We start from the raw sequence: 27,541 nt of genomic DNA, 5'->3' as shown, positions 1-27,541 counted from the left end.
TAATCTTCCACTTGCAAACAGACAGGGCAAGCCGTCCGCTAATCGATACTAAATCGCTGTCATAGTTGAGCACTGCATTGGTTGCTGGAGATGGATCTCCTTGGCAAACTTGAGCAGCCATCCCCTTTCCTTGAGAAGCAGCAGGGTTTCTATGTAGGATTGCCTGGGTTGGAAAATTCTTGGAGATTTGGCGGCAGAGCCTGGGGGAAGTATGGTGTGAGGAGAAGGGGGAGACCTCAGCAGGGTATAATATGCAATTGGGCCACCCCACAGCTTCTCTTTAGCAAGGAGGGAAGGTGAGGGTAGAGACATAGTGTGGGGGGTTGCATCATTCACAGGATGAAATCACTTCTGGGGCACACCTGGAAGTGATGACAATATACCCTTTTCCACGTAAAGATCTAAGTAGAATTGTAACTTGATCCACCACATGCTAGACCATCTTTGTTTTAGAATGCTTCTCTTGGGTCCTAGTGCCCACCTTCTAGGAAGACACTAGGACCCAAGCGGAGCATTCTACAACAGAGATGGTCCAGCAGGTGGAGGATGAAGTTACAATTCTTCTTTGATCTTTACCTGGAAATGGGTATAGCTCTAGAAATGGCCAGAAACTCTATGATAAAACCCAGAGATTCTGGGTTTTATCATAGGGCATGGTTACCCTGGGTGAAGTCTGAACATTTATAAATTTTAATTTTTATAAATTTATAAATTATAAATTTTAATTTATAAATAACTAGGAACTTGGGGTTGGTCATCTAGTGCCCTGGCAGGAACTTGGCAGCCCTTCATAAAAGTCAACCCTCCAAAGCAGCTGGGGGTTTTTTTTTGGGGGGGGGGGATGCAGGAGAACTGCTCTGTGTTCTCTAAAATCAGATGTTATTCCTGGAGATCTCCAAACTTCATCTGAAAGCTGGCAGCCCTGTCTCTATGAGAGGGCTAACTTTACCTGTTGATCAAATACATTGCTTTGGAAGGCACAGTTTCCCTCCTAGAAGCCTGCCAGCCATTCGGCTTTCAGTCCTAATGAAATCCTTGCCACTTGTTTCAAAGAAGCACTGCAATCATTAAGAATCAACTGCTCTTTCAAAGTGACATTGTTTGTGGATTCACAGAGATGTGCAATTTGCTGCCAATTTATTATCAGGCTTGCAAAGTTCCCGAGTGGAATGCTTTCAGTTTATGAATGGGCAATTTGCTCTGCAACATTCATTTTGCTGGTGCACCATTAAGTGCCGTGGCTTCTCTTTATTGCCCAAAACCTGACTATAAATATTAACATTTGAGAGTTTTTTTTACTCATCCAGCAAGCACTGTGAATTGCAGGTGAATGTTCAGGAAATGCCAATTAGGGGAAAGTTTCTCAACACCAGCCAAAGTTTATCAAAGAAGGGGGAACTGGTATCCAAAAGCGGGAATTGGTATCCAAATAATCGGTGACAATTTGAATCAAGGTAGGATTGTCAATCTGGGTTGGGGAGTCCCCGGAGATGTTGGGGGGTGGAGCTTGGAGAGGGCAGAATTTGTGCAAGAGAGGGACTGGAGCAGGGTATAATGCTATAGAGCAGTGATGGCGAACCTTTTCGAGACCGAGTGACCAAATTGCAACCCAAAACCCAATTATTTATCGCAAAGTGCCAACACGGCAATTTAACCTGAATACTGAGGTTTTAGTTTAGAAAAAACGGTTGGCTTCAAGGCACGCGTTACTCAGGAGTAAGCTTAGTGAAGCAACCGTGCAACGCTTCAAATGGGTGAATCACGATCCTAGGAGGGTTTACTCAGAAGCAAGCCCAATTGCCAGCAACCGAGTTTACTTCCAGGGAAAGGATCATGCCCAGGCCAGCCTAGATATATGTGTGTGTGTTGGTGATAGCGGAGCCAGGAGAGAATCCCGCTCCTGGACTGTGTCTGAACTAAAAACGTTTGAAAGATTTATTCTGTTTTGTATTTATTAGGTAGAAACTAGTTTGTATTAGATAAGAATAGGATTTGTAAGTTTCCCTGTACTTGTGTTTGTATGGAACCTCCTTGGCCCAAGGCAGAGAGCCATCTCTGCCTCACCCGGACCCATCCCATTCACGTGTAAAATTTCTTGATGCAGCGGACAAAGGGAAATCCCTCCCGCCGAGGCGCCTTTGCCCCTCACCTAATCCCACTCTAGCAGGCAGATGAATGGGGAACACGCCATCGCTCTCTGCCTCCTTAGGACTCCTGGACACCTGAGAAAAACCTTTGTGTTTCCCTCTGCCCAGTGAACGACGTCATCGCTTCAGCCTCTGCTCTTGGCACGAAACTTGAGGAAGCGGGATGCTCTATTCAGGACATTGATTGGTTCCTGCATAAGTTGCAAATGTATGATTGGTTGTTTTGAATTTTGTTAGTGAATGGTGGTGGTGGGTTGTCTTTGGTTCTCCCGGTCCCCCTCGACGGGAGAAAGTGTACTTAAGGGGTTTGCAAAGTTGCCATGTATGGCAGAGCTTGTTTGTGCGTGAAGGGAGGTGCTGACACCTAAGGTCCAGCATCTGTCAATAAATCTCTTTTGTTTATCTGAGCCTTGTCGGGTCTTGCTTGGGTTCCTGGGCGCTGCCGAGAGCGGGATACCTCTGAGTAAGGAAAGTGTTATCCTGAGCAGCGCGGTAACATGGGGGGGGGGTGATTTTCCACCCCCCGCCCACATGATAAACTCTGTGCGCGAGTGCCCACAGAGAGGGCTCTGAGTGCCACCTCTGGCACCCATGCCATAGGTTCGCCACCACTGCTATAGAGTCTACCCTCTAAAGCAGCCCTTTTCTCCAGGGGAATGGATCTCTGCCTTCTAGAGGACACCTGTGATTCCAGGGGATCTGCAGGCCTCACCAGGGGGTTGGAAACGCTAAAACTGGGTACGGTCTATACCAATTGAGGCAGCCATCTCAAGCAATGAATTGGAAAGCTACTGGCAACTTCCTGCCCTATCCACCCACTCCCCCTCCTTTACCTTTGCCTCTGCTACCACCCTAGAGTCATCACTGGGTTTGGAGAAAAATGTTCTGTCCCTTTAACACAGGATTAATTTGTCAAAATGGGCAGCCACAATTAGCATGGGGGTAAATAATATTACCCGGTAAATAAAAACACAGTAATCCTCTGCTAAAGGGACAAGACCTTCCCCTTCCCCAGGCAATTGGCAACCCTTCCTTCTCCTTCATATGAAAGAGACAGAAGTGGTTGCCGTAGCTTTAATGGAAAGGATAGGAAAGAGATGACAGAGCCGCTCTGGAGGAAATGGGGAGAGCCAGCGTGGTGTAATGGTTAAGAGCAGGAGGACTCTGATCTGATCTAGGAGGGAAACTCCTCCACATGAGCAGGGGACTCTTGTTTGGCAAACCAGTTGTGTTTCCCCATTCCTACATTCCAGCTGGGTGACCTTGGGCTAGTAGTCACAGTTCTCTCAGAACTCTCTCAGCCCCACCTTCCTCACAAGGTGTCTGTTGTGGGAAGAGGAAGGGAAGAGGAGTTTATAAGCCGCCTTGAGTCTCTACAGAAAAGAAAGGTGGTGTATAAATCCAAACTCTTCCTCCTCCCTCACTCACTCCCCTTGTTCCTCCTCCTCCTCCTCCTCTTCTTCTTCTTGGAGAGTGGGCCTTAAGAGCATAAGAACAAGCCTGCTGGATCAGACCAGAGTCCATCTAGTCCAGCACTCTGCTACTCGCAGCGGCCCACCAGGTGCTTTTGGGAGTTCACATGCAGGATGTGAAAGCAAGGGCCTTGTCACACCCCTTGCCTATAGGGCTTCATGATAGGGCTTCCAGCCTTCCAGGTGGGGCCTGCTGATCTCCTAGAATTACAACTCTTCTTGGGATGATATTTGTTTTCTCAGTCTGGCTGACAGACCAAAGTGATGGCCAAATGCTTGGGGAATCTTGTCAAATCTTGGGAAGCCTTGGGAAGCCTTCTAGGGCACAGGTGTCAAACTCGTGGCTCTCCAGATGTGATGGACTACAGTTCCCATCATCCCCTGCCAGCATCATTCTGGCAAGGGATGATGGGAACTGTAGTCCATAACATCTGGAGGGCCGCGAGTTTGACACCTATGCTCTAGGGCATGTGTGGCTTGCTGAGCAGTGTCTACAAAGGAGTGGGGAGGGAAGAAGGGTAACGAGACCCCAGGTTGATGAGGCATTGGTGAAATGGTGGTGATTGGCCTAGGGATGCCAGTCTCCAGATGGGATGTGGGGATCCCCTGGAATTAGAACTTATCTCTAGTCTACAGGTATCAGTTCCCCAGGAGAAAACGGATGCTTTGGAGGGTGGACTCTATGATATTGAACGCCAGTGAGATCCCTGTTCTCTTGAGGCTCCATTCCCAAATCTCCAGGACTTTCCCAACCTTAATCTGGTAACCCAGCCCCTATGTCCCTTCTGCGTGGCTATGATTGGGGAGGGGGGGGGGCACAATCTGGCAACCCTAGAATGGCTCAGGAAGTGAAATGTAGCTCCAGCCCTGACTTCAGTGCTATAGTTCGATCCAGAAGCAAAGATCTGGTGCTTAATCTCAGAGCCCGCATTAAAAATCACAGTATTCAGAAGCATCAAGGGAAAACTTTGCCGCCTGCCAGATCACTCTGGTTCTGAACCGAAAGTCACAATTCTCCAACAAAAAGTACTTCAAAGGCAGACTCCAGTGGGAAACGGCTGAATTGGGATTCATTAAGAGGTGGCACGCCAGCTCTGCCTTGGCTTGAACACAGACATGGGATTTCTGACTCACTGTCTTAGTGAAACCTGGGACTTTGCGCCTGTTGTAGGTGTTAATTAGCTTAGCATAGCTAGTGAATAGTCTCTGGGCTTTTCTGGATTAGAACTGAATTTTGCATAATTACATTTCACCTTGAACTTTTTGAGTTTCCCTATTCATCGATGCAGAATGCCTGCATAGAGAAGACCCATTCTTTGTATCTGAAGAAGTGAGACCTCGTCCATGAAAAGCTTATTATGCTTACTATTATTGCCTTTGTAGATTTCACAGCTGTTGGTCTTTCATTACAATTTGAGCCTCACCCAGGGGCCTAGGAAGTTGTAATGTATCGACGTAGTATTCATGCGGATCCCAACAGGACTGCCTTCTGAATTTGACAGATGTTGAAGATGTTTCAAGTGCTGCCCTAGTGTTTTCAGAATGGTGCCCAGGGTGCCGATTACCACTGGGATGACCTCAGCTGGTTTGTGCCATAGACGCTGAAGCTTGATTTTCAAATCGTGGTATCTAGTGACCTTCTCGTGTTCTTACAACAGACCTCCATCCTATAGAGACCTGTTCCTCTGAAGGAAATGGCTGCTTTGGAGCATAGCATTGTATCCTGGTGAGGCCCCTCCCCTTCCTAAACCCCTCCCTCCCCAGGCTCCACCCCCAAACCTCCAGGAATTTTCCAGTTTGGAAGCAGCAACTCTAACTGAGGGTGTTTCCAAGACTTCACCTCGATCCCTCTGCACAGGGCTGGGTCATCAAAAGGTGCCATTGCAAGAGCGCTAGTTTCAGGATGCCGCGATGCTGAGGGGGGGCGGGCTGACAGCCGGCAGCGGCCGGGTAGCCAGCTGCGCTGTCGCCACCCCTGTCGTGGGGAGTGCCCCGGGACCCTGCGCTACTTGAGGAGAGTAGCGCGGGGCTTAAAGTAAGTGGGGAAAGGACCTGAGGTGGTCAACGGGTTAAAGAATTTTCCAGTTGAATATTCTTTTGATCTGGTTTCCTGAATATATTTACATAAATGTAAAAGACTACCAAATGCCTTTTAAAAAAATCCCATGCACTTATAAGATGACTTCTAATATAACGTTTGAATCATACCTTTCCGAACAGCTCCCTTCTTAGGAGCAGCAGTGGCATAGTGGTAAAGATCAGGTGCGGTCTAATCTGGAGAACCGCGTTTGATTCCCCGCTCTGCCACTTGAGCTGTGGAGGCTTATCTGGGGAACTAGATTAGCCTGTGCACTCGAACACGTGCCAGCTGGATGACCTTGGGCTAGTCACAGCTTTTTGGGAGCTCTCTCAGCCTCATCCACTTCACAGGGTGTTTGTTGTGGGAGGGGAAAGGAGATTGTAAGTCCCTTTGAGTCTCCTTACAGGAGAGAAGGGGGGGCGTATAAATCCAAACTCCTCCTCCTCCTCCTCCTTCTCCTCCTCCTCTTCTTCTTCTCCTTCTCCTCCTCCTCTGCTGACAGCATTCTGAGGACACATTCCCAATATAATGTATTTATTTGCTTGGAAATTATGAAAGATGACAGCTTATGGCAGAGCTCCTTGCCCCGCTGCGCAACCTTATACTGCTCCCTTCTCAGTGCCGCTGCGCATCTTGCCCCTGGCGCCTGCCGGGAACATTGAGCCCACTCTAGCTTGGGAATCAGTAGCCATTCCTTTATCAAAGGTTACTGCCAGTTATTTAGAATGCAGAGCTGTGCCCGTGTGGCTGGCACCAATGCTGGTTGAAATCTTTTTAGAATGCCATGTTGACAAGTGAGCCCATCTGCTTTGCCTCCCCCTAGGGATGCTCCCAAAATAGCCCATGCCCAGTTTCTCTACAGATTTTGGAGTTCTGATTTACCTGGCATTGTTTTGAAGAGGAACTGGAGCATTAAGACTTCTCCATTATTCTGCTCCTTTTTTATTTAAAAATGTTGTGTATATCAAGCTGTTTTATACTGCATCAGACATCGGTCCATCGAGACCAGTATTATGAGAGAGGTCAGTGTTATGAGAGTCAACATGGAGTAGTGATAAAAAGCGGTGGACTCTACTCCGGAGAAGTGGATTTGATTTCCCCACTCCTCTCCAGGAAAGGTGATCTCTTATCTGGTTTTGGTTCCCCGCTCCTACACACGAACCCTGCTGGGTGACCTTGGGCCAGTCACAGTTCTCTCAGAACTCTCAACCCCTCCTGTCTCACAAGATGTCTGCTGCGGGGAGAGGAAGGGAAGGTGTAGGTAAGCTGCTTTAAGACTCCTTAAAGGAGAGAAAGGTGGGGTATAGATCCAAACTCTTCTTTGATCATCTACTTCCTGATCCTTTTTAACTAGAGATGCTTGGTATTGATGCCTGGGACCTTCTGCATGCAAGCAGAGATCTTGCCACTGAGAGAGTGCTGTGCATGCACAATGTGCAGCAGTTTTCAGTTCCTTTAGTTTACATGCATATCCCCCCCCCCCCTACTACTAATATGCATATAGATAAAACTGTGGGAACAAAGCAACCCATTTGATGGTTATGTAACTGCGTTATTTTTGTGCAATGTTTTACTGCAGCACACTGCTGTACATGGGGAAAACTACAAAAAAGCACACTGGTGCTAGTGTACAGTTGTGTCAAGTTTATTTCTACCCTGTTTCCCCAAATATAAGACATCCCCGGAAAATAAGACGTAGTAGAGGTTTTGCTGAAGTGCGAAATATAAGGCATCTCCCAAAAGTAAGACGTAGCAAAGTTTTTGTTTGGAAGCATGCCTGATGAACAGAATACAGAAATATAAGACATCCTCTGAAAATAAGACATAGCGCATCTTTGGGAGCAAAAATTAATATAAGACACTGTCTTATATTCGGGGAAACACGGTATGTGGTATGTTATGAATTCAAGAATGCATCAGTAAAACGGTGCACAAATATGAATGCAATCCTACATGTGATCACAGCAAGCTGGGGGTGGGGGGTTTCCAGTGTTTTTATTAATGTGTTGGTAATATAGAGGAGGGAAAAAAAGATGCCCATTGGCCAAAGGAACAGGCACCTAATGCAAAATGGGCACAACCCCAACACCAGAATTAATTCTGCAAATTTTCCCAGTTAGACAAGATTGAAGGAGAAGTGGAACATGTGAGGAGGGAAACTGTAGAACAGCAAAAGGACAGAATCTGTCAGGGCCACGCCCCCCTCGGGGCTGTTACAGGGACGATATCTTCATTTTAAAGCAACTCTTTAAAAGGCCAACATCCAGGCTAGCCCAGTCTCATCAGGTCTAAACAGGGTCAGCCCTGGTCAGTACTTGGATGGGAGGCCACCAGGGAAGCCCAGGGTTGCTACGCAAAGACAGGCAATGGCAAAGCGTCTCTGCTCGTCTCTGACCTTCAATACCCTACAGGATCCTCAACAGTCAGTTGTAGTTTCGCAGTTCTTCCCATCACCACCTCTTGACAGCTTGTTGGCCCTCAAGATGCTGGACGAGATGGGCCAGGTGTTTCAAAGCCCTGGCCGGCCCTGCAAGTTCACATACCCGGCTTCAGCCCTTCTTGGCTGCGTCTGCAAGTCAAAGTTAGCAAAAGCCAAACGTCGATCCTCTCCCGGGTAACAGTTGCCACAGGTTTTCCCACTCGTACGCCTTTCTTTCCTTAAAAGAAAATCAGGCGGAGTTATTAATAAATGTTTAAAATAGGCCAAGAGAGAGTTGGCAGGGATTTAGGTGAGTCTCCAGAATTAAAAGCAGAAGCTGGCAAGAGTAACCTCAAGTCCATGGGGCCCTTCAACTGGCAGGAAGTGGCTCCTACAGATATCTGAAGTTGCCCCGGCATAGCTGCTGGTCTTTCCTGAGCCGTTAGCCTGCCAGGCTCCATAGCCCGGGAGGTGGCAAAAGACAAGGAGGTGAGGATTTGGGGGAATGGAGCTCCAGACCTCCCACAGAGAACAGAATGCAGAGACATCTGGGAGATAAATTTAGGGAAAGCAGCCCTGGGGGAGAAAAGGGGAGGCATGGCTTCTGCTGGTTTTCTTGCACCGGCTCCCTGCTATTCTATTTATTTATATTTATATTTATTTATATTTAGATTTCTAGGCCGCCTCTTCCCCGAAGGGCTCGAGGCGGCTCAACAACATGGCTGTCATCAACAGCAACTCAATAACATAATAACATAATAATAATAATTAAACATTAAAACTCCGGCAGCAAATTACATATAATTTGAACAATCCAAGGAATTCAACAGCTTAAAAACAGTTCAAACAGGCGCCCCGCCTAAGGCTAAAAAAACAAGGAAAAAATAAAAGAAAGAGAAAGGAAGGGAGGAACAGGTGGGCCCAGATGGAATCACAGCAGGCCCAACCAAGATGACAAGATGGAAATGGAAATCGGCAGGATCTCAGTGGGGGGCAGTAGAACCGCGGCCAGCCTCCCCAAAAAGCCCGGGTGGAATAATTCTGTCTTACAGGCCCTAAGCGGAACTCGCCAAGGTCCCGCAGGGCCCGGACTGGATGGAGGTAGGGCATTCCACCAGGCAGGCCAGAGTCAGAAGGCCCTGGCCCGGGTCGAGGCCAGCCGCGAGATTGACGCGAGGGCTAGGAGTCACTAGGCAGTTCCGGGCCTTCTACTGCTGAACGAGTGGCCTATGTGGGACATAAGTTGGGGATGCCGTCCTCGTGAGGATATGAGGGGCCCTCATGCCAGCGTAAGGCCTTGAAGGTTATTACCAGCACCTTGAAGACGATCCGAACCCACTCGGGAGCCAGTGCATGACGGGCGTAGCACAGGGGTGATATGGGATCTGGAGTAATCACCACCTGTTAGGAAGCCAGTGTCAGCTGCATTCTTGGACTACAGCTTCAGTTTCCCGGATTCTGCACCATCGCGAAGGGGAAGGCCCGCTGTGAAGCGAAGCTACAGTAATCTAACCTCGAGAGGTGACTGTCGCGATGGATCAAGCAGTGGCCAGGTCGGACCGGGAGAGATAGGTTTCGGAGCCAACCGCGGTGCCTCGGCGGAGGTGAAAACGCCACTCTGCGTAACATGTGGGCCACCTGGCTCTCCACGCAGGTTTGGACAAGGCAGAGTCCAGGCGGTCCCCCAGGCTTATTACGCCGGAAAGCCAGGATGTCGGGGCCAGAACGACTTCTCCAGTATAGGCTACGCTGGAATTCCCTTGGTCTCTCCCCCCGGCCCAGCCAGAGGACCTCCGTCTTTGCCGGATTGAGCTTTAACCTACTCTGCCTCAACCAACCAGCAACCGACTCCAAACAATGCTGTAGAGCTGCAGGGGCAGAGGTCGCCCCCCTCTCCATCAACAGAATGAGCTGGGTGTCATCCGCATATTGGTGACAGACCAGCCCAAAGCTCCGCACTATTGAAGCCAGCCTCCACCCAGGGATATTTTTACATCCCTGTCTCAACAAGGAGAATGGCTCGTGGCAGTCAAAACCCTTCAGCAAAGCATGGTTGCCACCCTCCAGCTGGCGCCTGAAGATTTCCTGCTATGACAATAGATCTCTAGGTGACCAAGATCAGTTCTCCTGGAGAGAAGGGCTGCTTTGGAAGGTGGCTTTTTATGGGTTATACCCAGCTGAAGTCCACCCTCTTCTCAAACCCTGACCCTTCCTGGCTGTCTTTTGGAATTATTTGGTTTTATTTTGACTTCACTGTGGATTCATAGTTTTGATGCTTTAAAGCCTCATTCTGTGATTCTTCTTGGGTCGTGTCTTTATAGCTTTAAAGATATAACCCCCCCCCCTTTTTTTTTAAACTGATGGAAAAAACATGTGAGACGACAGAGTGAACTTAGAAATTGGCTCTAAGGAGGAAGTTTGGGGACTGTAGAGGGTGGCAGAAAACGTTTTAAAGACATACTCACAGCAAGTGAAAACATTCTCACAAAAAGAATTGCTAAAATCAATGATTTATATGAAACGTTTTGAGGCTGGAAATAAACTGTTTTGGGCTAAAAACCATGTGGGACTCCTTGGAGGACACATTTTATTTCCTGCCTCAAAATATTTTAACGATCTCTCAGCAGGTCGCAAAGTTTTGTGCACTAGCTTATAATAAACGCAAGGTCCTACTTAGGAAACGAGCTGAGAGTCAAATATTTGTTCAACTAGTTAATTGCTTAATAATTGTTGTACTCTGCTGTTGCGGATGTGTGTTGTTTTTTTCTCTCTCTCTTTTTTTACCGGCCTTTGGCCGTATTAAACTATTAAAACATTTTATTTTTGTTGTGCAGAAAAGGCCTATGTGCTTGCGTCTCTCTGTGTCTCCTTCTTTGCCCTGGAAAAGCATCAGCTGTTTGACAGTCTGTGTTTTCTCCCCTTTGCTCCTTTGCTTGTCTATCCTTGGCTGGCCTTGCATAAGACAAATCTCATGGCAAAAAGGGTCAGACAGAAAGCAAAAATTTGCTAGGCTTGTTATTCACAGTGGATAACCCTGGCAAAATTCCTGTCACCATGATGGACCCAGAGTCTACAGACTGCGTATTGCAAGAGGTTGTTCAGGCAGAGCAATGTTTCTTCCCCCAAGATGTTTCTCATCTCTCTAGGGGACCTTGGAATTGGATCTAGAAGTCTGAAGTGAGTGGGGTGGGATCTTCACACCTCTCTCTCTCACTGTAAACTTCCGAGCACCCTGAAATTCTGCTCATCAGATTTAAGGGATCCACAGGAACAGCGGGTGCTAAATGGGCAGCATGGAGGGAAGAATCAGTGGGAATTACCCTCACATCTTCCACCAGCACAGTTTGTTCCACCAGAGTTAATTCCCCTTCCCCCAGGAGTCCCCAACATGGCCCCATTAACATTAACATCTCCCATTCATATCCACCAACCTTAATTAAAATCCCTTCGGTGTGGTGGGTTTTATTGCTGCAAAAAGACTTAGAACACTAGCGCCATCTTAGGAGTTGTTATGTTTTTGTTAGGTGTTTATTAATTATTGTTTATTTGTATATTATTGTGGATGTTGTATCCTGAGCCCAAAAGGGGAGGGGAGGCATATTAAGTCGAATGAATGAATGAATGAATGAATGAATGAATGAATGAATGAATGGTGCCTACCAACACTTTACCTGGTGCCTGCCCAGTGTTTTTAGGAAGTGGGGGTGGGGCAACTCATGCAGCACGGCTTCTGATTGGCCACTGAAGAGTCGATTGGCTGTGCAGATTAAAATAATGTTGCTTTGCTGCACCTAGGACCCCCTCACTTTCGATTGTTAGGAAGCAGTAGGAGATCGTTTTACATGAGAATACGACTTTGGATTTATACCCCTCCTTTTTGTCCTGTAAGAAGACACAAGGTGGCTTACAGACTCCTTTTTCCCTTCTTTCCTTTTAATTGATCAACAGCAGACATTCTATGCAGTAGGCAGGGCTGAGAGAGTTTGGAGAGAACTGTGACTGGCCCAAGGTCATCCAACCGGCTTCATGTGTAGGAGTGGGGAAACAAATCCAGTTCACCAGCTAAGCATCTGCCACTAAGGTGGAGAGGAGGGGAATCAAACCTGCTTCTCCTGATTAGAGTCCACCTGCTCTTAATAACTGCACCATGCTAGTTTATTTGGTTAAGACTACTAGCAATCCTGTGATTTTAAATTATAGTTTTTTATGTATTGTCGAAGGCATTCACGGCCGGAATCACTTGGGTGCTGTGTGGTTTCGGGGCTGTATAGTTTTTTATGTTTTCCATTTCATTTATTTCATTTTTAGACCACCCTCCCCCGAAGGTCGGTGTACATCCATATCAAATATAAATAATATTATTGTATTTTATTCTCTGTGTTTTATCTCTGTTATCAGCCACTTTGGCTCTGGCCTGGATAGCCAGATCTCATCAGTTCATGGGAGTTAAGCAGGGTTGGACTGGGTTGGTGCTTGGATGGGAGATCACCAAGGAAATCCAGGGTTTTGAAGCAGTGGCAGGCAATGGTCAACCAACTCTAAACTTGGGATGCCAGCCTCCAGGTCAGGCCTGGGGGAATGATCTTGGTTGCCTGGAGATGAACTGCAATAGCTGGAGATCTCCAGGTGCCACCGGGAGGTTGGTAAACCTCCAGCCATCATCCGCAGGTTGGCAATTGTACTGTCAAGGGAGGGCTGGCTTGGTGCTCCTCCAGCTCTGGAATAGACTGGTGCCCTAGGTGATCACTGAGTGCCCTAATAGACTGGAATAGACTGGTGCCCTAAGTGATCACTGATCCAGCTCTGGAATAGACTGGTGCCCTAGGTGATCACTGAGATATGCCCAGCGGACAGGCTGGCTCTGCATCCTTGGTTGGTGAAATCTGGACCACCTAAAGTGGAAGAAGCTGTAGGACTATGGCAGTGGTGTTTGCAAATACAGAACATTATTTTTTTTCCCAGTGTAAATAGTAGCCCTTCATTTAGAAGACAGGAAAGGTACCAAGGAATCAGGCAGGGATCTGAAACCAGCCTCTCCAACTATTGGGAGAGGGTTTCAGGTAGGTAGCCATGTTATCCACAATAGAAGAGCAAGGTTCGACTCTAGGGCAACCTTAAAGACCAACAACATTCACAGGGCATGAGCTTTGGATGGTCAAAATTTCCCAAGGAGCTTTGACTCTGCAGAGCCTTATATCCTGGAAATCTTGTTGGCCTTTAGAGTGCAAGCGAATTCAAAGCTTGGCAGGGGGGAAATAATCCAGGCAGAAGAGTGACGTGTGTATGCTTAGGTGCAGTTCCTCTTTAAAAAGCCAGCAAGCCCGTTCCTTTTCTCCGCAATAACTACACAGTAATTAGTTTCACAGTTTTGCTACTATACTTTATAATAGCCTCCATTAAAGTTATGGGTTTTTTAGGCAGTAATGGCTTACCGAGTAATTAATGAGCATGAGGCTTTATTGCTACCTTTATTTTTGGCAGCCTCTTCTACCTCTCCCCCTTCCCTGGCTTTCCCAAGCCACGTTTGCCAAACTATGAGGTCAGAATTGAATCTGGGCCCGTTTCCCAATGTTAAGGTGTGCACACACCTGCTTCTTTCTGTATAGCCAGATGACAGAACCCAGCGTGAACTGTTCACTAGAGCCCAGGTGCGTGGTCAGAAATGTTTGGCTCCCAGCACCCATGGAACCTATTTGTGCAGCAGCCTTATGGTTGGATATAAGTTTGCCAGCTATGGGTTGGAGATTTTGGGGGATCTAGCTTGAAGAGGGCAGAGTTTGGGGAAGGAAGAGACTGCAATGGAGTATAATGCCATGGAGGTCACCTTGCAAAATGGCCATTTTCTCCAGACACTTTGTCATCCGGAGGTTAGCTGTAACAGGGGGAATCAGTCTTAACTCAGGTTATGTTAAGCCCTTGGTTGACCTTGGTAATTTTTGGCAGCCTACCTCACAGGATTGCTGTGAAGGGAAAATGGGACCATTCCAGCAATGTATGCTACTTTTGCCAGCCGCCAGGTGGCAGCTGGAAATCCCCTGGGATTACAACTGATCTCCAGGTGATAGAGATTGGAGAAAATGGCCACTTTGGAAAAAGAAGAGAAAAAGAAGAGTTTGGATTTATACCCTGCTCTTCTGGTTTCAAATGAATTCAGAAGGGCCACTGCCCTTCTGGCTGAAGCATATCCCCTGCAGATGCTAAGTGGCAGAGTCCATCCTACGCATACACAATGGACACTTGTTTCTTTGTCTTTTGCTGTTTGGGGCGTGAATGATCAGCTCACAGCAAAACATTCTGCATTGACCCCCCCCCCCCACTTTTAGGGGAAAGTTGGACTGGCAGACAATTGGCCAGGGAGCAGTTAGACATCTTGGACTCAATTAAAAGGAATCAATATTGCATGAGGTCAGGCAGAAATAGCAAAACCTTGTTCTCTCTCCCTCCCGCTTGCACACAACAAGGGGGGGGGATCCCCTCTTCTGGGTTGCAGGAAGTCCTATAGATTCCAACATCTGTCCATAGTAGGCTAAGAAGTGGGGTGTGTGGGAGAACAATGTCTGGGGCAAGCACTGAAATTACATCCCTTGCCACCCACCACCCACCCCCCAAAAAATTCCACAGATCTTCCCCACTTTGGTAGATCAACTCTCTGGCAGCCAGGTCTATCCTTTCCTTTCAACCTTGGGCCTTTCCCCACTTACCTTAAGCCCCGCACTACTCGAGGAGAGTAGCGCGGGGTCCCTCGGCACTCCCCACTGAGAGGGGCGGTGACAGCGCAGCCGCCCCGAAGCTGCTGCTGTCTCGCCCCTCAGCGCGCAGCATCCCAGGCGCTCTTCTTAACGGCGCCTTTTGATGGCCCTGCGCAGAGCGCGGGGTCGTGGGGACGGCCGGGCGCGCGCCTGGGATGCTGCGCGAGAGGGGAACGATGAGAGTGGGGAAAGCCCCCCCCCCCCCCGGGTGGATCCGGCAGAGGTTGATGGGGCACAGACTAGAGGGGAGGCGCAATGGCTTCCTGCCTTGCAAAAAGGCAGCCAGGGTGCTCCCAGGCAAGTAGCACCTGGGACACATACCCCCAGCTTGCCCCACCATAGATACGTCAGTGCATGTGATGGTTGCCAACTCCAGGCTGAGAAATTGCTGGATATTTTAAGAAGAAAAAGAAGATTTTGGATGTATACCCCACTTTTCTCTCCCTATAGTTGCAAGTGAGGGCCCTGTGAGATTCATGGGGGAAATCCCATCTCCCTTCCCCACACCCGTGGCCGAGTCAGGTGTGACTCCAGGCCCCACCACCCACCTTAGAGCTGCAGCAGCAGCAGCAGCAGCAGCGCCTAGGAGGCACTGCAAGCCCGGTATGGCTCCCAGAGTCCTCTGTCATAATGACCAAACCCAAAGTGACTTCCAGCATCCTCTGCTATTTTGGCCACGCCCCCAGTGGTTCTGCTGTCTGCCAAGGCCAAGTCCAGAGTGGCTTCCTGCAGTGGGAAATTTAAGCCCTCGATGTAGTTTTATTTTTAAATTTTCAGATTTTTTGGCAAAAGGGGGGTATTCTCCAAGTCTAAAGACAAAAAATCTGCTTGATGTTGCTGCGGCCCCAGTCTGTGGATTTAGGTATCCAAAGATAGTGGCCACACCTCACCAATAGATATACGGACTTGTTTGTCTGTTTAACATTAATTATAGTCCACCTTTCTTATTGAGATTCAAGGCAGATTGCACAGTGTAAAACAATAAATTCAACAGGTTGGGACAGCTAGTAAACCAGTTAATAGGATTAGTACTGCAGAAATCTGAAACAAAGCCGAAACAAAGCATAAGTATTAACCTGACATGCTGAATGATACAGAAGCTTCATAATAGGATAATACATGCAGCAACAGATGGGATGTAGTCTACAGAGCAGTACAGTTCACAATCCCTTTTCCTTTATTAAAGCATCTTCCTGAACCATTTCATTATAATAAAGCCTTTTTTTTCTATGCAAAAAATGCTCTCCTGAATAATTCAGTTTTCATGGTTTGCAGAATGCCAGGGAGCCATTCTGACCCCATCAGGCAAGAGATTCTGTAAGTTGGGGGGGGGGGGGCGTGGACAACAGAGGATGAACAGGCATGGGCAGTTGCTGATTTTGATTATCACCGGGCTGGTCTTCCAAAGGCCCTGCTCAGATGAGTGAAGTTGTCATGGTTGAGCATAGGAGAGGAGGTCCTGCGAATATTTTAATGACTAAGGCTAACAAGGGCTTTGTATGTAATAGCCAGTACCTTGAATTGAACTGGTGGGCAGCCAATTGACTGAATGCAGAATGGCAATAATATACACGCTCTGCCTTGCTCCTGATAATAACTGAACTGCGGCATTCTATACCAACTGGAATCTCATAGCTGACGTCAAGAGAAAACCTATTGCAGTTGTCTAGTCTCATTGGTCTGACTCCAGGTGGCCAGATTGGCTGAGCTGAGGTATGGGGAGGGACATCTTCTCAGCTACACAGTTGAAAGAAAGGGTTGTGTCATCTTTTTTTTTTCCAGCTGTGTTAACTGCTGCCTGGGTTTAATGAGCGGTGTGCATGAATGTAAACATAATCAAAATTATACCATTAAACAAAGCGGCTTACCTCATTCTCCTGTCCTGAGTTATATCCTCACACCAATGCTATGAAATAATTAGGCCAAGAGAGTGTGACTGACCTAAGCTCACCCCAATAGGCAGAGTGGGGACTCGAACCTGGGTCTTTAAGATTTTAGTCTGAAAGTCTAACCATTACACCGTGCTGACTTTCCTCTCGTCTTGAAGAGATGGACAGGAAGGAACGACCGAACAGAATAAGGCAGGGTTATGGATATCAGGCAGAGGAGCTTCAAGAAAGCAAACAGAAAGTGTCTCTGAAAATGAAGACCTGTAAGCAGTGGTGGGATTTTAATAACAGGTTCCGATGGTGGTGGGATTCAAACAGTGGCGCCGCCGCACACACGCACCTCCAGTCCCTGTTGGGCAGGGAGGTTGCTTTAGTAACCCCTTCTCGGAACTGGCTGGATCCCACCTCTGCCTGTAAGTAAAGTAGGGTTAACCACAGAATTAAGATTCCTGCATCTTTTACCAACCAGAGATTACCACATGTGTGGACATTATCCAGTGTTTGGCTGGGAGAGTTACATGTTGTGCTGTGTTTTGTTTTCCTTTCTGGAAATCTCCCTGCATGAAATTCTTCTCAAGCTTCAGGATAAAGCTGTCCCCCTTCCTGCTGCCTGCGTTGCATTCTTTAACTGGTCCCCTCCTGGTTTCTGTACCTGGGGGTCAGTGCTCTGAACAGTTTTCCCATTTTCTTGGCAACTGTCCACCCCACGTATTATTGGCTAAGTGATGCACAGGGCTTGCCAAGATAACACCTAGATAAAATACGGCCTATTTAAATCTTGCCTGTGTCTCTGTTAGCGTCAGACCTAAGCCTCTGTGGCAGTTTAATATGTTCCTGGTTTTTATGCTTCGGGGCAAATAACTGGGGAAAAGCAGGAGGATGCCTGAGAGACATTCAAAGCGCCAAATTCACTGCCCCTCCCTTTGCACTTCCGCCTGTCTATTCCTTTCTGCTTTATGTTGCAGGCCGCCTTCCCAAAGGGACCCTGAAGTCTGTGCCAGTGGCTCCCGCGACGCCTGGAGAAGAGTCGCCCCTCGGCAGCCTGCCTCCTCCCTGGTGGCAGCTGCCCCTCCGAACCTGCTTGTGCAATGGGTGGGTTGTGAGTACTGGTAAGACCCCAGAGCCTTTCACTGCTGTCTTCTCTCTGCCCCGATTCCTTCTTCCCCACTGATTTCTGTTCTCCGTGTGCTCTGCTCTTCTGTCTCTGGGCTTCTCGCTGTCAGGTAATGAGGAGCTGTGGGCCCAGTCAGTCTTGGAGATGCCGAAGAGACGCGACATCCTGGCTATCGTGCTGATAGTTCTTCCCTGGACGCTGCTCATCACCGTCTGGCACCAGAGCACGATAGCTCCACTGCTCGCAGTGCACAAGGGTGAGGAGAAAGCCACTGGCCCACGCCAATGGTGCCCACCTCTTCCTTCCACCAACCCCACCACACCATGGATCCTTCTCATCGCTTCCATAGTCATCCTTCTCGTTCCATCCGGTGGTCCGTGTTCACCTTTTGTCCTTTCAGAGTTCGTTGCAGAAAACGTCCTAGATTGTATGGGTTTGCTTTTAAGGGTGCCAACTTCTAGGTGTAGCCTGGAGATCTCCTGGAAGAGGGGAAAGAGCGAAAGGGGTATCCTGAACTTCGGTTTCACTGAACTAACAGAAAATAACTAAACTTGACAAGGGTCCCCAACATGGTGCCACTGGGGGCTGTGCTGCCCCCAACATCTTTCTTGGGGTCTGCCAAGGGGTTTTAGAAAGTGGGTGGGGCATGGTCAAGCTTTTGCCCAGCAAGGCTTCTGATTGGCTATGGGGGATTTGGTTGGCTGTGTAGATTCTTTAAAATGTTGACTTGGCAGCTGCTGCCGTCACAACACACAGATCTTCCCTGTGTGACTGAAGGGGAGTTGGGACAAGCCTTTTGTGGCTGCTCCCGCTGTGCTGGGTCAGAATTTCAAACATGCCTGCTGGGTCAGAATGTTTGGAGACCCCTGAAATAGATTTGGGGGGAATTTCATGTGTTGAATTTCAACTGTTAGCCCTTCGTGAACAACCCGAAAATATGGATTGGGGTGTAGCCACATCCTCTTAGTTTAAACTTATTTTGGGTAGTTGTGGAATATAATTATTAATATTAATAACAATGCAGCTGTTTTCATAATTATGGCATTCATGTACTTTTATCAGTCTCATTTGTCCTTTATAAATTTTATGAATACGGGCAAGTCCCAGCCCCACGGAGTTTACAATCTAAAACCATGGAATTATGAAATATTGTGGCATTTTGGATCTGTTGTGTTATTTTTCCTAGTGCTGAGAATTTGCTGTATGATTTTTATATTGATGCAAATCACCTTGAGGTCCTAATGGGTCACAAATAAGTCAGACTCTAAATGTTTCAATAAAGAAAAATTGCAATGGTACAGTTTCTCTATCGTACCAAACTGTATGTGGATCTTCAAATCAATGAATCTAAATTAAGTGTGCCCACAGTTGGATTGTGGCCAGAGTACTTTACTAAGGCCAGCTGGTGGCTGGTCTAGATCCAAAATCCTGTACAAATCCCTGCTTAGCCATATAGCTCTCATTAGAAAACCTATGGCATGCTACCTTTAGTCTCAGCAGGGATGCCTGTATGACCATAAGTGTTAAATACAGACAGCAGTGTGTGGATTCTTCATCAACATTATGTAGACATATATTTGGCCTCTGGTGCAAAATTCAGCATATCAAGAACTCTTTTTTAAAAGTAATGTTTCTAGTGGTTAAGGCTATGAGGATAGAGTTGAAAGGAGTTGACTGCTTTCACAATCATACAAACTAGACTGGGGCCTTTTCAAAATTTGTTCTGGTAAATAACAAATATGGTGGCCATCTTGTATTATGATGGCATCAGAGGGCAGAGACTGAAATGGGGTGGGATCACGCAAGCCACTGCACTTTTTCTAGGCTGCAAATGTCCCTACCTTGGAGTTGCCATTTGCCCCATTAGCCAATAAACATAGTCACACATTATGCCTTCAAGTCAGCCCTAGCTAGTACTTGGATGGGAACCCACCAAGAAATCTCAGGGTCATTATGCAGAGGAAAGCGGTAGCATACCACTTCTATCAGCCTCTTTTCTTGAAAAGTCAACTGTGGCATGATGGCCCTTGACACACATTATGGCGTATACACAGGAGACCAATAATTTGAAGTTGGGAACTTAGGATCTCCCTTACCATCCACAACTATCACTTCTCATTAAAAAGTGTTTGGGGTATCTATTAATGATCTCTGCACGTCGTGTCAACTTTTAACCCTAGAAGCTGAACGTACTAGGCAGAATAAGCAAATATTTGCAGGTCTCTCTCCGAGTTATTGAGACAGACTAAAAACACTGTTTTTTCTTGGTAGTGGATTTTGCATGCAGCCTGACAGAGATTGATTCTAAAGTTGTCTGCACTCTTCCCCGTTTCCTGCTTGCAGCTTCTGCTTTTGAGCTTGTTTTCCTTTAGCCCAACCTACCCAATCCAAAGGGAGTCTCTTGTCTTTGGGGTTGCTCTTGACTGTTCCCAAAGAGGCTGCTAGAAGACTGACCTATTGTCCATCCTTTGTCCTTTTTCCCACTCTCATACGCCGCTACAGATGATGGTGGAGATTCCCGTCGCGACTTCTCCCAAGGCTCTGACTCCAAGGAGTACTGTCTGTCCGACCGGGATATTGTGGAGGTGGTTAGGACAGAATATGTTTACACACGCCCGCCTCCCTGGTCAGACGCCTTGCCTACCATCCATGTTGTCACACCCACCTACAGCCGGCCGGTCCAAAAGGCCGAGTTGACACGGCTCGCCAACACTTTTTTGCATGTCCCGAACTTGCATTGGATCTTGGTGGAAGACTCCCAGCGGCGGACTCCTCTTGTCACCCGCCTCTTGAGGGACACTGGGCTGAACTACACGCACCTCAATGTGGAGACACCTCGCAACTATAAGCTGAGGGGGGACATGAGGGACCCTCGGATCCCCCGCGGGACAATGCAAAGGAATCTGGCCCTACGGTGGTTGAGAGAGACATTTAATAGAAACAACAGCCAGCCTGGGATTGTTTACTTTGCAGATGACGATAACACCTACAGCTTGGAACTCTTTGAGGAGGTAAGAGGCCACTGCTCTAGCCTGCAGGGTTGAGTTGCTCCTCCAGATCTTCAGCGAGGGTCGTTCTGAATCTGTGGATGTCCTTAGCTTCTATGCCCTGTTTGTTAGCCCTTCGGGGCAATTGGTTGTCTGCTCGGTGAATCAGGATGCTGGTGGTTCTTATGTTCTCCTTTTGTAGACCTTTCAACCAACACAAATTCTTCAATGCTCATGGGCCAGAATAGAGGGAGGATTAGTGAGTACAGTTACACTCTGTGCATGTTCAAAGGCATCACTTGGTTCATTCTCTCTGCCTAACCTACCCCCCACAGAGTTGTTTTGAGGATAAAATGGAGCCAGGGAGAATGGGTGCCTGGTGCTTTGAGCTGCTTGGAGGAGAATGTGTCTAAAAAGTAATAGTTTTAAGGCTTCTTGGAAAATGCTTTGGGAAATAATACTGTAAGCCTACAGAAGAATACCCCCTTATCTAAACCTGGCCCCATTCTCTAGCTCTATTGATTTACATGGGCAGCCAAGATCAGTGTCAGATTTAGCAGTGCTGTTTATTTCTGAGGTACCTACCACTTCTGTTAACATAAGCTGAAGAAATGAGCTACATGTCTGTTGTAGGGAGAGGAAGGGCAGGAGTTTGTAAGCCGCTTTGAGGCTCCTTACGGTTGAGAAAAGTGAAGTATAATCCAAACTCCTATTCTTCTTTACTCTTTATATGCGTATGGTCGATTTTGATGATTGACTTTAAACCTCTTGAGAAGGGTAAGAGGTCATGGTGAGTTCATGCCTCTTCTCCTGTGAGGTGAGCCAGTATGAGACTGTTGGATGCAGCATCTCACCTAGTTCACTGGTTTGGCCCATATGGAAGAATAGTCTTGAAAGGGCAAATCTATTTTCCATTTACTGTGTGCGGGTTTGAAAGCTGGGCAATGAAGAAAGCTGACAGAAAGAAAGTTGGTTCATTGGAGGAGAGTTGTTGGAGGAGAGTATTACGGAGACCTTGGACCACAAAATATAATCGAATTGGTGGGTTCTAGATCAAATCAAGCCTGACCTCACTTAAGAAACTAAAATGACTAGACTGAGGCTTTGGTCACATTATGAGGACACAAGAATCACTGGAAAAGCCAATAATGCTAGGAAAAGTTGAAGGTAGCTAGGAAAAGAGGGGAAAAAAGCAACATGAGGTGGATTGACTCAACAAAGGGAGTCATGGCCCTCAGCTTGAAAGACCTGGACAAGGTAATTAATAATAAGACATTTTGGAGGTAATTAATTTGTAGGGTCTCCATAAGCTGGATGTCACTTAATGGCATATCACACATTTAAAGAATCACACATTTTTCTTAAATGCAAATGGTTTGAGGGAAACAAAACAGAGTGGGCAGACCCCGAACCCCTGCCCCTGCCCCAGATACACACACACCCCCAAATTGACATGTCCTGAATCCCACCCATTTGCCATCTCTGCCTATCCAAGACCCTTACTGGTATGTTGAAGTTCTCAAAGAAAGTTCTCAAAGCGAGCAACGGCCTGTGAAAACAGCTAAATGTTTCCTTTTTTAAAAAAAAAAAGTAGTGCCCGCTAAAATATATGTAGGTTGTCATGTAGGTTAGGTTAGATAAAGTTGGAGTCAATGATGCAGAACCTTTTAGGGCAAAGGAGTGCCCAAACTGCAACCCAAAGAGCCACTTATTTATACATAAAGTGCCAATACAGCAGAATTTAACACAGAATACCAAGGGTCTTAGTTTTTTAAAAAAATTGTTTGCTCCAAGGTGCATGTTACCCAGGAGTAAGCTTGGTGGTAGTTGGTGGCTTTGCGTTGAAGCAACCGTGCAATGCTTCAAATGGGTAAATCACGATCCTAGGAGGGTTTACTCAGAAGCAAGCCCCCCCCCCCACACACGTGACAAACTCTGTGCGCACGTGCCCACAGAGAGGGCTCTGAGTGCCACCTCTGGCACCCATGCCATAGGTTCACCACCACTGGGTTAGGTTGTAGGTTAGGAAGAAATCACAGATTTTCCATTTATGATTCCCCTCCCTCCTGGCTATGCTGGCTGGTAACAATCATGGAATGCACGTCAGATATTGCTTACAGTTAGAGGAAGGAGGAAGCGAGAGCCGTGACTCATGTGTGTTCAGTAATTTATGGGTAGTTAATGTGGCTCTTAAATTAACATTAAAGGATATGATTTTTTAAATATATATATTTTCTGGGAAACATTCCCCCCTCCCACTGCTGTTTTCCCATTTGCACGCTGCTGCAGTTACAGGGTATTACCATTGATTCATTATCAAACAAACGTGGGGGGGGGGGGGTTGGGAGGGATTGGCAGAACACAGAAACGACACTGTCCTTTCCCCGGAGGATTTATAAATGAAGTAATTTCTTACTGCTCTGTGTTCTTAATTAATTTAAATGCAGGCAAATTAAGCAGTGCCCATTGCTTAAGCGTTCAGTCCCAGCGAAACGAAATTTGCAAAAACTGGTTAATAGACTTAGGGGAAAATAAATCAGATGGGGTGAAAAGCAGCTAGAAGGCAACCCTACAGATAGTGGTAAGAAACAGGTGCATGCTTTAACCACATCTGACTCATGGTGACCCCATGAATTAATGTCACCCAAAACATCCGGGCCTTTCCCCACTTACCTTAAGCCCCGCGCTACTCTCTTCAAGTAGTGCGGGGTCCCCCGGCACTCCCCATGACAGGGGCGGCGACAACGCAGCTGCCCCGACTCTGCACTGCCGTGTCCCCTCAGCACATGTCATTCCTGGAGCTCTTGTAAACGGCGCCTTTTGATGACCCCACGCAGAGCGCGGGGTCATCAAAAGGCGCCATTTACAAGAGCTCCAGGAATGACGCCTGGGCGCGCACCAGAAATGACTCTCAGCTCTCAGTGCACGGCATAAGGGGGGTCGTGGTAAGTGGGGAAACGCCCATCCTATAATTAACAATGAAAGACCGGCTCAAAGGGCTTTACTAGGCTGGAGACTGCAAGCTGCTGCCTTTTTGGTCCCGTCCATCTGCCACAGCTCATCCTCCCCAGATCCTCTGGAGAAAATGGCTGCTTCAGGGGGTGGTTTCTATGCCAGTGTACCCTACTGAGGCCCCTCCCCAAACCTCCAGGTATTTCCCAAACTAGAGCAGGCACCCCTGTTTTTTTTGCCATGGATCCTGGTAGCAGAGTTTAAGAGAGCTAAAACTGCAGATAGTAACTGAACAACTTGAAGGCTGAAATCAACCCTGACAGCTCTGTTGCTGGGATTATTCCCCCTGCTGTAATATTATGCAGATCTCAGATGGGAATTCAGCTGCCTCTCCACAGCACTGACGTCTTATTACAGGGTGCTCACATTAAAGTACAAAACAAGTCAATTATCCAGAGTCTTGTTATAATATGTGCTTATTCTTGCCTTGGCCCTCCTCTGCTTGGTTTTGCGGGCAAAGAAGGCCTTAAACGAGCCTTTTCACTATCAGATGGCTCAATGGAACCTCCATGTTCAGGAGCAGTTTATCTCTGAGTTCCAAATGCTAAGGAGAAACCATTGGAACAACGAGAGCTACTGCCTTGTTGGTATTTCACATAACCCTCTTGGTGGCTAGGCTGCTGGCATAGAAGATTCTTGGTCTGACTCAGCAAAGAAGAAATGAAACCTCCCTAAATGGCACCCATCAAATACTTGCTATTTAATCCCTGTTTTGCTTGGATTTCCCCCCTCCCTCCCTGCCTTTATTCTTTTTCTCATGGGAGAATGGAGGTTGTGGTGGTCTCGGTATTTAGAACTGCACTGTCTTTTCTTCTCCTGTCAAGAGCCAGGCGTCTGCTATCTGTCTCTGGGCTTGACATCTTGTCAGGGAACAGACAGCTCCATCTGCACCATCACATTTGCAGGACGGCATGCCCAGAGGTGGGGTGTGCAGTGGTTCCTTTGGGCTGCTGCACCTGCGCAATAAACCAGGCGGCTTGGTTGGGGAGAGACAGGCTTTGAGACAGCTGTGCTCGAAAAAGACAGGCATAAACCTACACTCTGAGTACCTTCCTTTCCAGGATCAGATCTCAGAGTGTGTGCGCGTGTGTGTGCATGTGCGTGTGTGTCTGTTCTTTCAGAGCAGCTAGAGTTGCCAACTCCTGGTTTGGAAATACCTGGAGATTAGAGGGTGATGACCAAACATAGACACTGCTGGATGTCAACTGAATCTGGAGTGCAGACACCCCTGTAGACTGTTTTCAGTCTTTGTTTTGCTTCTCTTTTTGCCGCTGCTATTAGCACAGCCAATCAGATAGCGATGTGTGAACTGAGCAAAGCTTAGGGTTGCCAATTCCTGGAGATTTGAGCATGGACCCAGGAGAAGGCAGGGTTTGGTGAACGGGAAGGACCTCAGTGGGTACAAAGCCACAAAACCGCCATTTTCTCCAGGGGAACAGATCCGAGTAGTCTGGAGAGAAGTTGCAATTCCTGAGGATCATCAGGCCCCACCTGGAGGCAGGCACCCCAGCAAGGCCTGATCTGAGCTGCTTTGCAAACATGTACAGTGGGGGGTTCTGGGGACTCTTTCTCTCCTTCTCGTGAAAGCAAGCTGCAAAAAGGAGACGGAAAGCCAGAGCTGTGTGTTGCAGAGCACATGGGCCTTTGTTGCTCCATGAGCAAGGAGAGATGTTAGCAGGCGTCTCATGCAAGAGGGCAAGCCCCTTGGAGCTCTTCAGCCTCTCATGTCGTAATTAGCTGCAATAAGAGACACGCAGGGAGATCTCTGATCTGAGATTCTCAAACAGCTTTAGCAGAGAGAGAGAGAGAGAGAGAGAGAGAGAGAGAGAGAGAGAGAGAGAGAGAGAGAGAGAGCTCCCAAGCCATTTTTCTAGGCCAGAGAGAATTGTGCAACTTTTGGGAAGGATCATGAATGTTACATTTAATGGCAGTTTCTGCAGCTCTTTCCCACTGGTGATATTTTAGTGATCTCTTCTGCTTGTGTTTACCTGCTTCAGTGCCAGAGGCTGATGATAAAAACCTTAGAGGATACCTACACATACAGAAGGGTCACCTGGGAGATTGCATGTTTGAATGACACATCCCATCAAATAGTTCCCTTACAGGTAGAAAACTAGCAGATCAGGACTGAACTGAAATCTTTGTCCCAAATGGTTCGATTGTTTCAAATGCAAAAGGTAGTTTATATAGCAAGCCTAGAGAGTTTAGCCACTAGGTAGGAGCCTAGGCAACAACATTTTAAGAGTATTGTCCAGAGCTTTTACCGCTGGGAATCAACTACTTGGATGTTCCTAGATTTTCCTGGAGCCAAGGTGGCTGTGAGGTAGATAAGTTTTAAATGCCACCTTGTAGGGGCTTAGAGTTAAGGACATGGATTTTACTGCTATCCAGTAAAAGTGAAATACTGGGCTAGATCATATTGATAAAAATGATGGGGAGGAGAGTAAATGGTCTTGCTCTTCTGGCAACTGACCCCAAAGCAGATGAAGAAGAAGGGCTGCCAATCTCCAGGTTGGACCAGGAGACCTCCCAGAGTCACAACTGACCTCCAGACTACAGAAATGTTCCCTTGGAGACAATGACAATTTCAGAGGTGGATTCTAGGGTATCAGATCTGTGCTGAGTCTCCTCCCTTCCCCAAACTCTCCCCCTTCTCGGGTTCTGTCCCAACATTTCCAGGAATCTTACAAGCTGAACTTGGCAACCTTAACAAAATGCCCAGTGCGGAGAGGACTTGCCATTGCTGAGGGAGTTAAGGGGTAGAACAGGCAAAAGAGTCCAGGCTCCAAAGGTGTTGGGGAAAGACCCCAGTTTGCCTGGAGAGCAGATGCCACTTAGATGGACCGGTGGTCTAACACAGTGGAAAATCATGCTATGTGTCTCTATGTATTCTGAAGTGGTACAACCCTGAATGGAGTAGATCACAGATCCATTATCCTGAGTATGTGGGTACGCTGCAGATGAACGTGGGCGAACCTTGCACCGCAGGACAGAAATGCACTCAGCGTATACAATTCACATGCCTGGACAGGTGTATAGTGGTTCACACATTCCACTTTGCTTAAGCATATGATGGGAAGCTACCAAGGAGCCCTGGCCATGTGGTGCCCACAGAGGCACCACCATGAGTCTGTCAATCAACAGAACACGGGGCTCTTCATTTGCTATAGTCCCCAAGGAAGGTTGCAGACAGCTTTTTAAGAAAAATTCCAAGCCTTTGGATATGCTTGGAACTACTGGCTCAGATCTGAAGCAGCACAAGCAAAGTTGCACTAGACAGCCTCCCCGTCGAACCTCACATGGCACCTACTTTACTATCTCTTGCTCACCAGGCCCTAAGATTTCTTTTAACCCGTACTTTTAATTAAGAGTATTTATCTACCACTTTCCACATAGTCTGATTCATGGATAGTTTTGTGCTGTTGACATTCACAGGTGCGTTTTTAATGGCTTGTTGCTTTTTGGGGTAGATTCATGGAGGAGAGGGTCATCGAGGTGACTGAACCATCTGCAGAGGCAGCAAACCTTTGAATACTAATGCTAGGAGGCAGCAGGGGAAGGCCTCGGCCACTGGCCCGCCCATTTGTTTAGCCCTCCGGAGGAACTGAATAGCCGCTTTGTGAGGCAGGTTGCTGGACTAGAAGGGTCATTGGTCTGATCCATTCAGGTCCT

The 27,541-nt window shown here is 47.4% G+C and overlaps 1 protein-coding gene across 4 annotated transcripts in view; it reads left to right on the top strand.

The window, feature by feature from the left end:
• The window catches only part of B3GAT1 (beta-1,3-glucuronyltransferase 1), a 63,340-nt gene that overhangs the window by 28,354 nt on the left and 7,445 nt on the right, over positions 1-27,541 (top strand). For 2 of the 4 annotated variants that reach the window (XM_048513200.1, XM_048513199.1), the window contains exons 2-4: positions 17,722-17,848; positions 17,980-18,126; positions 20,373-20,881. In XM_048513200.1, the coding sequence (XP_048369157.1) occupies positions 17,845-17,848; positions 17,980-18,126; positions 20,373-20,881 (660 nt within the window). In that variant the 5' untranslated portion in view covers positions 17,722-17,844. Of the gene's footprint in view, positions 1-17,721; positions 17,866-17,979; positions 18,127-20,372; positions 20,882-27,541 lie in introns of all 4 variants that reach the window. The other 2 variants (XM_048513201.1, XM_048513203.1) reach the window with 2 other exon arrangements.

Source organism: Sphaerodactylus townsendi, linkage group LG12, assembly GCF_021028975.2.
Source record: "Sphaerodactylus townsendi isolate TG3544 linkage group LG12, MPM_Stown_v2.3, whole genome shotgun sequence".
NCBI lineage: Eukaryota > Metazoa > Chordata > Lepidosauria > Squamata > Sphaerodactylidae > Sphaerodactylus > Sphaerodactylus townsendi.
This window is presented reverse-complemented; position numbering and strand designations above follow the sequence as displayed.